At 39.1% G+C, this 16,777-nt stretch overlaps 1 protein-coding gene across 1 annotated transcript in view; it reads right to left on the reverse strand.

Annotated features, from left to right (window-relative positions):
• KIAA0825 (KIAA0825 ortholog) overlaps positions 1 to 16,777 on the reverse strand; it is a 423,771-nt gene that overhangs the window by 249,875 nt on the left and 157,119 nt on the right. The window contains exon 13 of the mRNA XM_061152014.1: positions 10,852 to 10,962. Coding sequence (XP_061007997.1) covers positions 10,852 to 10,962 — 111 coding nt within the window. The remainder of the gene's footprint in view (positions 1 to 10,851; positions 10,963 to 16,777) is intronic.

The raw sequence follows: 16,777 nt of genomic DNA on the forward strand, positions 1-16,777 counted from the left end.
ATAATGAGTAGTGGATTCCAGTGGTACAAGGTTTAGGTCAAGTGTCAGTGTCCGCACGTCCCCTTGCCCTTCCCACTCAGTTGACACTGACCTGCCTTATGCTGTCAGAATCTGCATTTCTCTACCTTCCAGCAAGGCAGGTTGGAAGTGCCAGCAGATTAACACCTCCAGAGTAGCCTTCAGCCAATGACTGATGAAAGTTTCTAACAAATTCCTCAGCATCCTTGTTCCTTTGGCAGAATAACTCTGCGAGATGCCTTTCACACTGGCTCCAAGAATTTCCCCAGGAGGTTTAAGTTCCAGTTACTCCTATGATTACACTGCTCTTGATTTGCTGTCTTTCTCTCTTTGTCTCATCTACTCCCATCGAGTGTTTCTTCCACTTAGAAAATAAACTATTCCCACCTCAATCCTTATCTCGAGGACTGCTTCTTGGGGAAATGTAAAATAAGACATCAGGAGTCATGTACGGATGTGAGAGTTGGACCATAAAGAAGGCTGAGCACTAAAGAATTGATGCTTTCAAACTGTGGTGCTGGAGCAGACTCTTGAGTGTCCCTTGGACAGCAAGGAGATCAAAACAGTTAATCCTAAAGGAGATCAGTCCTGAATACTCACTGGAAGGACTGATATGGAAGCTGAGTTCCAATGCTTTAGCCACCTGATATGAAGAGCTGACTCACTGGAAAAGACTCGGATGCTGGGATTGATTAAGGACAAGAGGAGAAGGGGGCGACAGAGGATGAGATGGTTGGATGCATTATCAGCTCAATGCACATGAGCTTGAGCAAACTCTGGGACTTAGTGAAGGAAAGGGAGGCCTGACATGCTGCAGTCCGTGGGGTTGCAGAGAGTCGGACGCAACCGAGCGACTGAACAACAACAGAAAATAAGATATACATGGGGACACTTAGGATTTATCTCAGTGTTTGTTTCAGGAATACTGAGAAAATAGAGCAAGGACATTTAGCTAATAAACATGGCAACTGGACTTTGAACCCAGGTTTTTCTGACTTTAAAATCCATGGCTATTCTACTACTGTGTTCCTTTCATTCAACCTGGTTAGTATTTGGTGTGTACGTTGTAATTTCAGCCTTGAGGACGTTTGGCTCTATTCAGCTTCCTTGATTGAGGATACCATGTTTTTGACCCAAACTCAGGTTTGTGGTCTCAAGGCTGATTCCCAAATTGGAGCCATGTTATTTAAGGTATCTAGGGACTGATTTTGACCAGATGGTTCCTGTCATGGATTACTGGGTCAAATTTATACCAGAGACCATAAGTTAAGTGATTCAGAGAACAAAGGCAAGGGCATAACTAAAGAGAAACCAATAGTAAAAACCCTAAAGTAGGAAAATGAAAGCAGAGAAGGAAAAGCTGTATTAACATTCTACTTTTGCCTTTCCAAAACTAATCCTTCCAAATCATTCTAGGAAAATAAGTTAAAACAAATATTAAGAGCAGTTCTATCATCTTTCTCTTTATTTCATTCATCTTTCTCTTTAGTACCTGTGAAAAAAGCTTGAGGAGATAAAAAATCCAAAACATTTTCTGCATCATTTTAATCATGAATGTACAAATTATATGTACTTGTAACATTGAAAATGCTTGCATACATTTTAATCTATATAATGGGTATAGCCAAGTCTCTATGATCTTTATAGTTACAGATGATTCAATAAATAGAAATAAGACAGGGTTCACCTGCACATTTATAGATAGGATTTGCTTTGATTTTTAATAACTTTGTCCACTGAGGTAGATGGCTACACTTAGAGAGTCTCACTTTTTCAGGGTTATGGTATCTACAATAATGGGCACACAACTTAAAGAACAGGTGTATGACCCGTAAGGACCTGAATTATTTCTTGATTTCAGTAAATTAAACTTTTTCACTTGGGATGACCCTTTTTCTCAAAAATCACCCAAAGATATAATAGTGCCCCAAATTCATTGCCCCAGCTCCACACTTTAGAGTTACACAAGTTAGTGTATCTTATTTCTAAAGAACATGTGAGAATCTAATTTTAACTTTAAAAACAATACTTCATGCAAACGATTACTTTTGGACCCCCCCAGAAGTGCTATTCTAGCACCTGAGGCACAAAGGCACTGGCCCCTACTGAATCACTCAGCCATCCTTTTAGAGGACCAGGAGTTGCCTCTCTGGGGTCCTGTAACTATTATTGATCCTGGTCTATCAGATAAATACCTTATGAGAGGAGTTCAAGAAAGGTCTCTTCTGATATGAGACCCCACAAGAAAGCAGTTCAATATTCTTTCTACTTTATCACACTTCGAGTTGGCTTTTAACATGTTTGGATAGCTGATAAGATTTGCCACTTTCTGATAGTTCTTTCCTAACACAGCAGCACTGAATGACTGTTTAGTAAGCACTTATGTCATGGGTGCCGTGTAGGCATCTAGCTAATTAAATCTTCATGACTCTGTCATGGGAGTATCTCACGAGCTAAGGGAAGAAAATGTGGCAAGATGTGAGGAGTAGACCATGGTATCGCACCCTGTTTTCAAGTGGATTGATGTGCTCGTATTGTATTTATGTCTCAATTTCCTCACAAAGATACAAGCTATTTAACTTTCCAAAATTACAGAACTATACAAGTCTGCAAACCTGCCTGACTAATCCGAAAACCTACAGTTGTCTTTTATCCTCTCATTCGGAGAAGGCAATGGCACCCCACTCCAGTACTCTTGCCTGGAGAATCCCAGGGACGGGGGAGCCTGGTGGGCTGCAGTCCATGGGGTCGCTAAGAGTCGGACACGACTGAGCAACTTCACTTTCACTTTTCACTTTCATGCATTGGAGAAGGAAATGGCAACCCACTCCAGTGTTCTTGCCTGGAGAATCCCAGGGACGGGGGAGCCCGGTGGGCTGCCGTCCGTGGGGTCGCACAGAGTCGGACACTACTGAAGCGATTTAGCAGGAGCAGCAGCAGCATCCTCTCATTGCTGGCTCCATTGCTATATTCTTTTTTATATAATACATTCAAGCCACAATAGAAAAAGAAAGATATGAAGAAATATCTAGCTACATCAAGTACCCAGCTCATCTGACACTTTCATGTCTTTTAATAACTGCTCCACAAACATGGCTTTTTCTCTGAAAATCCTTTCAAAGATCCAGCTGCTTGTCCATCCACACTGTGGAACAGCCATGTAAGAGCTTTGGTGTTCAAAAATCTCTCATTACTTCTCCCCTGACTGTTGGCTCTATGTCAAAGCTTGGCATCTCATCAGAGTACAAGTTCTCTAAGCCTTTTTCTTCAGTGCTATGGAACAGCCTGACAGCAGCTGCTGGGAGACCAAAGTTCTCTTTTGTCCTCCTCCCCAGATGTTCACTCCCGAGGTTACTAGAAGCCACCTCCTCAATAGAGCATTTTTCCCATCACTGAGCTTTACCACTCAGATCAAAGGTTTGAAAAGAGTTAAATATACCATTTAAAGTGGTACTGTCTGGAACAATACTACAATAACTCATTTGTTCCTTAATCCACTCATTCGGTAAACTAATATTTGCCGGCTGATTTCAAGGTACAAAGCAACAGAGACACAACAGTAAGTAAAAAACAAACAGTCACGATTTTTACAGAATTTAGTGCAGAAAACATATATAGTTTAAATGGTCATACAAACAAAGATGAAATTACAACTATGAAAACTCAATCAAGGAAAAGCAAACGATGCTATCAGAAGATGTAGTAAGAAGTAAGCTAGTCTTTGGGGTTGATGAAAAGATTCCTTACAGAAGTCACACCGGAGCTGAGACGAAGATACATTGACATAACTAAGTGAAAGAGGAAGAAGGCCTTTCAGAGTAAGGTAAAGCATGTGCAAAGATCCTGTGGCAAAAAAGAACATTTTGTGACAAAGAAGTGTAAAAAAGGCTAATGCATGAAAAGCAAAAATCACAGGGTAGTGTGATATGAGAAGAGGTTGCAAAGATGGGTGAGCCACATCTATGTAGGTTTTACAGGCCATGGTAAATTTTGTATGCATGTTGAAGGATAAAGAGGAATTCAGGGAAGGTAGTGAACAGTTAAGTGTGAAAGGATAACATTTAGTTTTGAAAATAGCTTTGGATTTGAGAAGTCTCTGGCTATAGTTTAGAGAATATTAGGAATGGGAATCAACATATACAGGAGGAAACAGAGGTATAGTCAGGAAACAGTCAGGAAAGAGACGAAGCACTAATGCAAGGGTGGCACTATGGATAGCAGATATTAGGAGCTAAAATGAACTAGACTTAGTAATGAATTTGATCTCGTAGGAGAAAAAGAGGGAAATGTTCAGGATGCCTCCTGGTCTCTGGCTTATACAACCATGTGTGTGCATGCATTCTAACCATGCATCAGTCGTGTCCGACACCTATCCATGGGATTCTTCAGGCAAGAATACCAGAGTTGGCTGCCATGAGGCCCTCCATGGGGGATCTTCCTGACCCAGGAATCAAACCCATGTCTCATGTCTCCTGCATCAGCAGGTGGGTTCTTTACCACTAGGGCCACCTGGGAAGCCTCTATACAACCATGTGCAGGTACAATGAATCAAAATGGAAATAAAATAAAAGAGGATCAGTTGGGAGGGGAGTTTCCTAAGTTCAAATATGGTCATACTGAGCTTGAGGTCTATCTGTGTTCACTAGGTATAAATCTGAAGAAGACATTCATGTATGAGTCACACACATGAATTAGTAGGTCTGCAGTCCTAGGAGAGATTAAAACTAGAGATACGGATTTGGGGGCAATTAAAAGTACATGAAACCACAGGCATGTGTGACTTCACCTAGAAAAGGTTCTATGATAGAATGTTAAAGATGCTCAATATTTTAATGGCGAGGCCAAAGTAGATAAACCTGCAAAGGAGACAGAGAAATTTTATTGCCTATCTTTTTCCTCTAACACCTAGCACATGCCTTACTTGGAAAAAAATTTTAAAATGCATTTATTGAAAGGATGAAATGAATACAACCTGGTAAATTGCACAAACGGAAAGACTCACATAGCATATAGTATAACGAAGCTAAAGGTAGCTTAATATTTAGGCAGGAGAAAAAAAGGATATAAATCCAAAACAGGATTGCATTGAGTAAAACCATAATGAAAACAAAAGCATAGTAGAAAGAAATATCTACAGCTCAGAATGGACTGGCCATGAATCAAAACATCATGTTGTCATCGTAACAGAAAATGAGCAGTGTAAAATGAATGGACTGTTTGCTCACACTGATTATATGCTACTTGGATTCAGTGTATGGTTATGACCTACTTAGCTAAGGAAGACCTGAAAAGTATTTGGAAATATTTAAAGAACCATAGATGATGAAAGTTGGGAAAATAAATAAAAAACAGTATGCTGCAACAATAGTATAATTGACTAAGATAATGTTTTTTCTTGAACATCTATATGAAAGCACAATATGCTGTCCTAGTACCAATCCTGAGACTAATATATTCCCCACATGCCTTAGTTTAATCTGGGATGAAACTGATTGCCCTTTCTAAATCAACTCACATTGCTAGTCTACTACTGCTGGGGATAATGAATACAGTACATTTTACTTATTGCCTTGAAAATACATATACTTTCCCTAAAGTAAACTCTTCTAAACTATTCAAGAGTTCTAGAAGAACACGAACAATTCTATTTTTACCCATTTACATACTTCATAGGCTTTCTCTAGAAATCCTATAGACAAATTAACGGTGCATACAGCTATTTATGCATCTGTAACTCTTGTTGTAAGTCTCAGTCTTATGTGCTCCTTGCTCTGCATCCTCCTTCTCACTTACTTTTAACTCATTATCTTAATATACTTAATATTGTTAAAAGTCAACTTAAATCTTTCTGAAACAATGCACAGCTGTAAATAAATAAGCAAATAGGTGATTAAATTCCTAAGATGCATCATAATTAAATATTTTGTCTCAGCCTCACCCTTTCAAAAAAAAAAATGACAATCTATTTTCAGTTCTTCATTATTTAACCCATATGTATTTCCCTGAACAGCTCATTTTAGTTGCTAAGGTGAGGGATGGAGTTTAGAGCCTAATTTGAGGGATGAAAACACAGAAACAGTTGATACATGTGAGGAAATGGAAAGGTGAAATTTTTAAGGTCACAAGATGGTGGTCTAGGAATGTCTACTGCAATGCTTGACAGATGCAAATCAGTAAGTTGAGCTATTTTAAAATTACTTTTGTTGCTATCCTGGGTTCCTCTGACTGTACCACTGCTCTGAACAGGTTGGGTCATAAATCATGTGGATCAGGTCTTCCTAAGCAGATTATATAGGAAGGTTAGAGAGAATAACTGTCAGGACGCCAGGGTAGAGGGGCTCATCCTGTACTTGTGTGGGGAATTCAAAAAGGCAAAAGGGAGAACCAAAGGCGTTTCAGGAGAGAAAACTAGATTTAAAAAAAGACCAAAAACTTTTCACCTTACTTATAGTTTCCTTTGTAGTGCAAAAGCTTTTAAGTTTCATTAGGTCCCATTTGTTTAGTTTTGCTTTTATTTCCAATATTCTGGGAGGTGGGTCATAGAGGATCTTGCTTTGATTTATGTCAGAGAGTGTTTTGCCTATGTTCTCCTCTAGGAGTTTTATAGTTTCTGGTCTTACATTTAGATCTTTAATCCATTTTGAGTTTATTTTTGTGTATGGTGTTAGAAAGTGTTCTAGTTTCATTCTTTTACAAGTGGTTGACCAGTTTTCCCAGCACCACTTGTTAAAGAGGTTGTCTTTTTTCCATTGTATATCCTTGCCTCCTTTGTCAAAAATAAGGTGTCCATAGGTTCGTGGATTTATCTCTGGGCTTTCTATTCTGTTCCATTGATCTATATTTCTGTCTTTGTGCCAGTACCATACTGTCTTGATGACTGTGGCTTTGTAGTAGAGTCTGAAGTAAGAACAGGCAATAAGTAAAAGTAAAAACTGTAGAATAACTATGTCTTAAAGACAAGAGAAGAGACTGAGAACTGGAGCAGAAAAGAGTGTTGGGTCCTCCAGGAAACAAGCCAGGCGGTGTGGAGGAGGCGGAGGCGGAGGCGGAGGCTCTTCTTGAGCAGTAGAATGGTATTTTTGTTGTTGTTGTCAGTCACTCAGTCGTGTCCGACTCTTTGTGACCGCATGGACTGTAGCCCGCCAGGCTCCTCTGTCTGTGGGATTCTCCAGGCAAGAATACTGGAGTGGGTTGCCATTTCCTTCTCCGAGAATGGTACTTAATATAAAACATATCAAATAATAGTAAAAATAGTCCATAATAATAATGGACCAAGGTTGCTGTGATGTGTTGGAGAGAAAGACTGACTGGATCTAAAAGAACTATGGGGATGAATCAACTGAGGATGATAAAACACTAGGAACACGCAACAGAGAGCTCAATGGACTGCAGCCATGAAATTAAAAGATGCTTGCTCTTTGGAAGGAAAGTTATGGAACCTAGATAGTGTATTAAAAAGCAGAGATATCACTTTGCTGACAAAGATCCATATAATCAAGGCTATGGCTTTTCCATTAGTCATGTATGGATGTGAGAAGGCTGAGTGCCAAAGAATTGATGCTTTTGAACTGTGGTGATAGAGAAGACTCTTGAGAGTCCTTTAGAAAGCAAGGAGATCAAACCAGTCAATCCTAAAGGAAATCAGTCCTGAATACTCATTTGAAGAACTGATGCTGAAGCTGAAGCTCCAATACTCTGGCCATCTGATGGGAAGAGCCGATTCATTGGAAAAGACCCTGATCCTGGGAAAGATGGAGGGCAAGAGGAGAAGGGGGCAACAAAGGATGAGATGGCTGAATGTCATCACTGACTCAAGGGACATGAGTTTAAGCAAACTCTGGGAGAGGTGAAGGACAGGGATGCCTAGCATGCTCCTAAGAGAAAGGACACCATGCTGAGAGAACAAGGGAATAGTGAAAAGAAGGATCCACTGAGGATATCATGCTGGATTTCCAGTAATATGGTGGCTAGCTCAAGAAATATGGACAGCCAGACACAGGATGCTGGAGTAAAGAAGTGCCCAGAGCTAGAAATCCTTTGTACAAAGGCTCTAGGGTAATACATGTGGACCAAAGAACTCCAAAAAATGAGGTTTCTCTTTCCTTTAAAAATTTATTTTTACCTTAATAAAATTAAGCTGCTTTCATTATAGGAAATTTGGAAAATGCACAGATAAAAATGAAAATCGATCACAATCCTATCATATAAAGATAAAGTAAAAGTTCTCTAATGTAGAGTTTATACATCCTTTCAATATTTTTCTATACATCCTATTTTCATGCTATGTGTAGAGTAGTATGGCATAGTTTGTGTGTGTGGGTGCAAAGTCACTTCAGTCATGTCTGACTCTTTGTGACCCTATGGAGTGTAAGCCCCCTGGGCGCCTCTATCCATGGGAATCTCTAGGCAAGAACACTGGAGTGGGCTGCCATGCCCTCCCCCAGGGGATCTTCCCCACCCAGGGATGGAACCCATGTCTCTTGTGTCTCCTGCATTGGCAGGTGGGTTCTTCACCACTAGCGCTACCTGGGAAGCCGGTATGTTCATCACTTCTCAATTGTGTCCCATCTTCCAATAACTGTTCATCCCTTGGGAAACAGGGGTTCTCATAACCTGTAAGTTTGGGGAATTTTATACTAGATCCCTCCTTCAGGTAAACACTATATAGGTAAGTATATCAGAGCTCCTGCAAGTCGAACCATAAAAAGATACTTTACACAATGAATAACTGACAATCTTAGGTTTTTCTTAAATGCCTGTTAACATCACCCTCCCTTTGAATGGTGGAGGGGCAGTTGTCTGGCGCTTGGGCTTTAAGAGCAGACAAGCCTAGTTTCAGAGTCTGCCTCCCAGATTTGCTCTCTTCAGAAAGTTGTTACCTGCACATCACTTTACTCTCCATGAAAGCAGACTTCACAGACTGGGTGTGAGGCTTGAAAGAGATAATGTACATGAAGGACTGGGCATGTCAGTTTCAGAGTTATCACTCTAAAGCCTGGGTTGGCTTTGATTACTACATCATTACTAAGCTGCAGTTTTCCCATAACTATAAATTGCAATGATTTGCCATTTAATATTTTTCAAAACCAACCTTTTAAATGACTCCACAGTCGTCTATCACATGGCTAATTCATAAGTGAGTTGTCTAATTGCACACTGTGAAACATTCATTTCCATTTTTTCCTTTCACAAATAATACATTGATGAATATCCTTGCATATGAAACTTTCTCAACAGCTCTGATTAATTCCTTCTGATTGATTCCTAGAAATAGAATTGCTGGATAAAGGGCCATAATATTTTTAAGGTTTTTGATACAGTTTATTATATTGCCCTCCAGAAAACTTATATCCAGTTGCATTTCCACTGTGAGCTGTGTAGTTACCACCATGTTCTAATCTTTTTGTGAAAATAATAGTAAAGATAGCTTGCTATAATCAAGCAGAAATAAAGAAAAGTCTTGTTACATGAAGAGGCATTTGAAAGATAGACCCATTTACCCTCTGACACCCCAGGCTCTAGATGGCTGAACAGAACAAACCTGGAGGTGGAATTCTTACAGAGCTATGCTTAAAGAAGTAACTCCAATGGTTACAGGTTAAGATAAAAGCAGGTAATAAAAATAGATTAAAGCAAATGTGATAATAACATGAGAACAAGTATGTTTAGAAGTTTGAGAACTCATCACAATGACACATGCTGTTTGCTTAAGTCACATTGTAAAAGATCCAGTTCCTTCAGGTGTTTGCAGTAACGTATATCAAAGTCAGTTATTTAATTCTCAAAGACATAAGAGTATATTTTCATGCCAGCTGCAGTGTATGGAGATGACAGAGTATTAACGGCTTTCATCATAAGGAATTGATGGGATCAGTCATAAGGAATTGTTCAGGGATGTTGAAAATGTTTTATATGTAAGTGAAATAACAATACTTTGAGGTCCTTGAAGGTAGGAGGATAAATATCTCATTAATCTTGGATTCCCCATTATGTACATGGGGACAGGCGCACAACAGGTAAGCAGTTACGTTTACTGTGTCTATAGAGACTTGTGAAAGAGGTTTTCCTACCCTCTTTTTCCAGGTGGGATTCGTGTTCCTCAAGAGAGAAATACAGTCAGTCCATTTACATGGTGAGATCACTAATAGTGTATTTCCAAGGTGAATCAAGAATGTGCAAGAATTAACAATATCTCCTTCAGTTCTACATGATATATTTATTCACAGATACCAAGGAAAGGGACTTTCCAATGATATATTCAGCAAAGACTCAAACTGACATTACACGTAATGCCACAAAATGTCATCAGATTACTCTGGAAGTACATTTCATGCTTTAAATGCTTTTTCTTATGTTTAAATGCCGTTAATTAAATAATAAAAGTGAAAGACCCTATTCATAATTTTAAAAGTTACTCCTCTCTCAACTTTTACCTCAGGCTCTGAGTGAGTTACATGAATTATCCAAGATTATTGCTTTTTTTTTTTTCTTTTTTTTGACAATTAGTTGGAGAACTGTCACATCCCCAGTCATAGATCAAGAATGAATTTTTAAATGGCTAGACAATTAGCTAAAATAAAAACTAAATTCCAAAAAATTCACATTTCTCTATCACTTTAGTAAAGCTATGTTAGGAGCATGATTGTGAGGCCTATATCTTGGATTCTTGGGCTCAAAAAAGAAATACACTCTTTACTTACCTGTGTAGTGTCAAAAAGTTTTAAGTTCTTTTTGTAAGTTTTTTAAGTTCTTTTACCTGCATGAATAAGAGTTTCTATTAAACTTCAAAGGAATCAAAGAATCATAGATGGTATAGGTTTTAGAGGCTCTCACCTGAGTAAAGAAGGGTAGAAATGTGTTATGCAAGAAAGCCAATGTAATGGTTGCTTGAAAACTGGCTTCAAGGAATCTGAAGAAGAATCGCCCAGGCCATGCTGAAAAGTCCTAGAGAAATAAAAATCATTATTTCAGAATATACAGGAAACATTAACTACTAAGACCATCAAAACCCATTTTTTTTCTTAGTATTTAAAGTTACTGATTTTATACAAAACAGTATTGTGCTAGAATGAACAAATGTACCCACTCGGTATTTATAATTTAACACAGAGGCCTCTGTGAAACAACCTTTACACTTGGGAAGATATGATGATGCCATTATCATTTAATTTTTTTAAAAAATTCACATTATGAAATTTATAAAAAATGTATCAAAATGGTAAAATGAATATCACTCATTTCTCCCTCCCTCAACTGGAACCTAATAAATGTCAATATTTTGTCATTTTTGCTTCAATAATGTAAAAATGATTAGCATAAGGCTATTTCTTTTTACTCTTTAAAATGATTTATAAATATTAAACAATTAATGATAATTTATAATTGACTCTGTATGCTCCTAAGGGCTTACAGAAGGCAAATAAAGAAGAATTTAACTGTAAAACACAGGACGGTGATTTCAAAATTAGAACAATTTGGCCAGAATAACTGGTCTACAGCTACCTTTGGAGAAGTAACTATAACATTTTTCTAGGCTGGCCCAAATTCAACAATAAATCTTGAGGTAATAAGAAAGGATTTGTTACATAAAATCTTTAGTAGATAGCTTGGATAATAAAATATTTATAATAACAGAAAACTATATTTGCCTGCCTACATAGAGTAAAGAGTTACAACTGGGAGTATTTGAGAAATGGAATTGTTTGAAGTGGTGCTGTCTCTCTTCATCTAGAGTACAAGAGCAATAGCATTTTTCAAATAATATGTAGAAAGGAATTCCACTTTGAAAACCCACCCCTGTCTTTGCATCCTACTTCCTACTTCTTTTTTTTTTTCTTCAGTATATGTGCTGCCGAAGTGAGCACTACTTCCTACCTCTCATATCCTCACATTCCCAAACTTGATCTGTCTCTCCACTGTTGGTCTTGCCAAGTAGAACACCTTCTAATTAAAGATACTTTGACATTTTTTTAGACTTTTAATAGATCATCTCCTCTTTGAAAGCCTTTTTTTTTTTCTCACTAAATTTCAGATAGGACAAAATTCCTTAAGTAGGCTTCAAAATGAGGCTGTCCTATTTCCATTCCATACCTTCCACCGTGAACCAGAGAAACAGGCACAGCCTAGGTCAGGACACCAAGACATGCTTTTCTCAAGAGCCTGGACTATGTATTAGCGATGAGAAATCACGGTTATGGCATAGGAGTTTTATCAGTTTTACATCTTAGAAAAATCACGCGTGCACTAGTGAGGAGAGTTGATGGTAGAAGATTAGGGCTAAAGGAAGGGAGATAATAAAGATGATATTTCAGTAAACCAGGCAGAAGAAAAGTCCTAAACCAAAGTAAGAAGCAGAGGAGATAATGTGTATGGGACAAATATAAAAATAAATGAAACTAATAAAATTAACAATATTCATTCCCTAATGACATGGGGTTGGAGGCGGCATAAGGGAGAAGACAAAAGGAGAAATCTGGGTTCGCTCTGCCATTATTGGCTTTGCTTCCTGTTAGGACTTCACCACCTGTCCTTTTACATTCACTTTTTGCTGCCTGCTCCATACCCAAGGGGAGGGTCATAGGAGATCACAGATGAGCCTGCCGGAGTATGTGCAGGAGTTCTGGAGCCAGACATCCTGGGCTGGAATCTTGGGTGGGCTCTTTATTAGATGCGAAATGTTGTTTGGCAAGTGTGATGATTGAGATGACGCATACAAAGCCCTTAGCAAAGTGCCTTGTGCATCATAAGGGCTCAGCACACGTCAAGTAATACCAGTATGGTAACAACTGTAGCAAATACTTCTCGAGAAGGTCTACAACCTCAGAACTGACATGGAATACTTAGCGCTCTAAATGATTGTCTAGGTACAGTTGTATCCTCAACATTAGGAAAAATAATGGAGGATCTAATAATAATAAAATGGTTATTTGGTGCCAAAATTCTTAGACTACAAACCACTGGCAATGCAATACTTCCGAGAACATTTCTGCCAGTCCCTAAACTCTTTTCCTCCACTGACAGTTGCACTGGTAATAGTAAGGTTATTTGGCAATAATAAATGTTATGGCAGATGTTTATGGTCTCAGAGGAGGTGGGATCTGTATGAGCATTTAATTCCACAGCAAGATCCCAAATTAGTTTCATTATTCTGGAGAGTATAACAGGGTGAAAATTGGCCCACAAGCCTCCATGGGAAAATGAAATGATGATCTAGCTATTAGATAACCTCTAATGATGTCTTGGTGTACAGTTAAAATAGAAGATGCTCTAAATAATTCATAGTGGAGAGTAAAATACAACTGTATGAGCAACAGAATTATATTCTTCACAAGACATTAAAGAATCTTGATATTGCAAATGTGGATACTCCTTTAAAAACAGGTAATTTTCTGCAGGTTGCAGTAGAATACATTTTCTCAGCTTTCCAAATTAGCAGCCTCTTAAAGGGAAAAAAGATAAATTTGGGGAAATGCCTTGCCTTGCCTCCAACATCACATCCCTTCTCTATCATTAACATCATACTGGCTCTGGGTTGATCACACTATACCAGATTCTGTCTCTTTGGTTTCCTCATCTACACATGTTGCCTTCCTTCAATTTCTCATTAACAACACTGATTGACTCCTTAGGCTTATGTAGCCAGTTGCTGCTAGAATAAAATAAATCCAATGCATATCAAAATTGGGGTAAACTGATACGCTAAAAAGAGTTAGCTGGGTTTTATGCTTCTCTTGTGCCACCCTGCTTTTGACTGCCCTCCCAGGAGGCTGAGTCTCATGATATGATGCTACTGAAATAAATCTCCAGGATGGAAGTGAGGAAGTCCAAGGATGCAAGTTCCACAGGGGCAGAGGGTTCAGGTCAAATGTCTGGTATCATCGGTAGCTACCACTGGAGGTACTCAATAAGTAAAAATAACAAGAGAAGACCACATTTCAGAAGAAGGCGAATTAGCTTGAGACTGAACTATTGTGATAACACTGGAATACCTGAGATAACTGAGGATACATGAGTCCTTCTGATGCCTCTAAAACCATAGTTGACTAACCATGAATATATGAGTAAATGAGTGAAAGTCACTTAGTCATGTCTGACTCTTTGCAATCCCATGGAATTCTCCAGGCTAGAATACTGGAGGGGTAGCCTTTCCCTTCTCCAGGGGATCTTCCCAACCCAGGAATTGAAACCAGGTCTACTGCATTGCCAGAGAAGGCAATGGCAACCCACTCCAGTACTCTTGCCTGGAAAATCCCATGGACGGAGGAGCCTGGGAGGCTGCAGTCCATGGGGTTGCTAGGGGTTGGACATGACTGAGCGACTTCACTTTCACTCTTCACTTTAATGCATTGGAGAAGGAAATGGCAACCCACTCCAGTATTCTTGCCTGGAGAATCCCAGGGATGGGGGAGCCTGGTGGGCTGCCGTCTATGGGATTGCACAGAGTCAGAAACGACTGAAGCGACTTAGCAGCAGCAGCAGCTACTGCATTGCAGGCAGATTCTTTACCAGCTGAGCCACAAGGGAAGCCCATGTAGAGATAACCAAATTCAATCTACTTCACCATTTAAACATAGTTCAAAGTCACTGCTTTTTCTTTAAGCAGGGCTACTAGCTCCTTGTCATTAAGTGAAAGAAATCAAAGTAAGATACTTGGAGTACAATAAGGCTTCCAACATTTCTCCTGCCCCTGGCTTGTGTTTCTCAAGATAGAAAATACCTCTCTGAGGTTTGAAAATGATGACCTGAAGTTAGAAAATGACTACTCTAATGTTTGGTCTAAAAAAAGTGTTAGTTGCTCAGTTAGTTGCTGACTCTTTGAGACCCGATGGACTGTAGCCCACCAGGCTCCTCTGTCCATGGACTCCAGACAGGAATATCAGAATGGGTAGCTATTCCCTCCTCCAGGGGATCATCCCAACTCAGGGATTGAACCCAGGTCTCCTGCATTGCAGGCAGATTCTTTACCATCTGAGCCACCAAGGAAGCCCCAAGAATACTGGAGTGGGCTGCTATTCCCTTCTCCAGGGGATCTTCCTAAATAGTAAATACTGGTTTTTTTTTTTTTTTTTTTTTTTTTAAAGGAGTGAATAAACAGAAGATATTGTCAGACTTTGCTTAGTGAAAAGGAGGGTGAATTTCTGGGGCCATCTGTGAAGTCAGTCTTGGGTGGTACAGAGCGAAGGGGTAGATTGAGAACAGGACATATGGTGAAGAATCAGAACAAGACTTGATCCTAGAGTACCAGGCAGGAACCAGCTACTTAGAGATTCAGGGTACTGGCCTTCCTCAAAAGCAATGACTTGCTGTTTACCAGTGTTTTACTGTTTTAAGACCACCCATAAAGCAATTTGAGTTTAGTTTGTTTTTTTTAAACAGATATTTCCCTTAAAAATAATGTTTAGATGGAAGAGTACAAAGGGAGCCATTTAATCTAAACAAAATGGCTCAGAGAATGAACTCTGTTTACTGGATCCTTTTTCATTCTGCCAGACACTTTTTTAAAAACACATTTTACATATTTTTGTTTCTATTTCCATCTAGTTCACATTCATTTTTAACAACTTTATTGAGATATATAATTCACATACCACAATATTTGCTCATTTTAAGTACATAACTAAATGATTTCTACTATATTCACAGTTATGCAACTTTCATCACTATCTAATTTTATATCATTTTCTTATTAGGTTCAAAAGAAACCCATTCTCCCCTCCTCTCCCGCCCCTGACAATCACTAATCTACTTTTTGTCTCTATGATAGTCACTCTGTCGTGCCCGACTCCTTGTGACCCCATGGACTATACCATCTATGGAATTCTCTAGACCAGAATACTGGAGTGGGTAGCCTTTCCCTTCTCCAGGGGATCTTCCCAACCCGGGGACTGAACCCAGGTCTCCCACATTGGCAGGCAGATTCTTTACCAACTGAGCCACCAGGGAAGCCTGACTTTCTGTCTCTATAGATTTGCTTATTCTGGAAGTTTCTAATATGTTGATTCACACTATACGTATTCTGTGTGTATGGCTTGTTTCACTCAGCATGCAGGTTTTGAGGTTCATCCCTGTTGTAGCATCTGTCAGTATTCCATTTCTTTTTAGTGGCTGAATAATATTCTACTGTATGGATATGCCACATACTGTTTATCTATTTACCAGCTGAGGGACACTTGGGTTCTTTCCACTCTGTCCTACTATGAAAAATGCTGCTATGAACTCTTGTGTGCAAATCTCTGCATGGGCATATGTTTGCATTTCTTTTGTGTCCATACCTAAGAGTAAAGTTACTGTGTCATATGACCATGATGCTCAACACTGTCCATGAGCATCCCCTATGCTTACCACTTTGAGGAACACCTGTTTCCAGTGCAAAAGACATTCTTGAGGTATGAAAGAAAAAGTTTTAGTCCAACATGTTCTGTTTCATTAGGGACAGTGAGATAATTTCAAATAACTAAAGAAATAAACAAGCTAACCTTCAAACACCTAGCACCAGTTTGAAACCAAACTATAGAACAAGCACTGAAATACCGTGGAATTTAGTGACTCAAAAGTCATGTGAATGACAAATGAACCCCAAAGAGAGGTCTGCTGATCCCTGGCCCAGGGATCAACATTCTGGCCTATTTCTGATGACCCAGCCTTTGCCTGGCATGTTGGTAAACTTGCACTGAAATTCATTCTCCCATGTTATTAGATGAGGTAACATTGGAGACAATCAACCTTCAAAAAGTTTCCACTTTTAATTTTTATAGGATGA

This window comes from Dama dama, chromosome 9 (assembly GCF_033118175.1).
Source record: "Dama dama isolate Ldn47 chromosome 9, ASM3311817v1, whole genome shotgun sequence".
NCBI classification, from domain to species: Eukaryota; Metazoa; Chordata; class Mammalia; order Artiodactyla; family Cervidae; genus Dama; species Dama dama.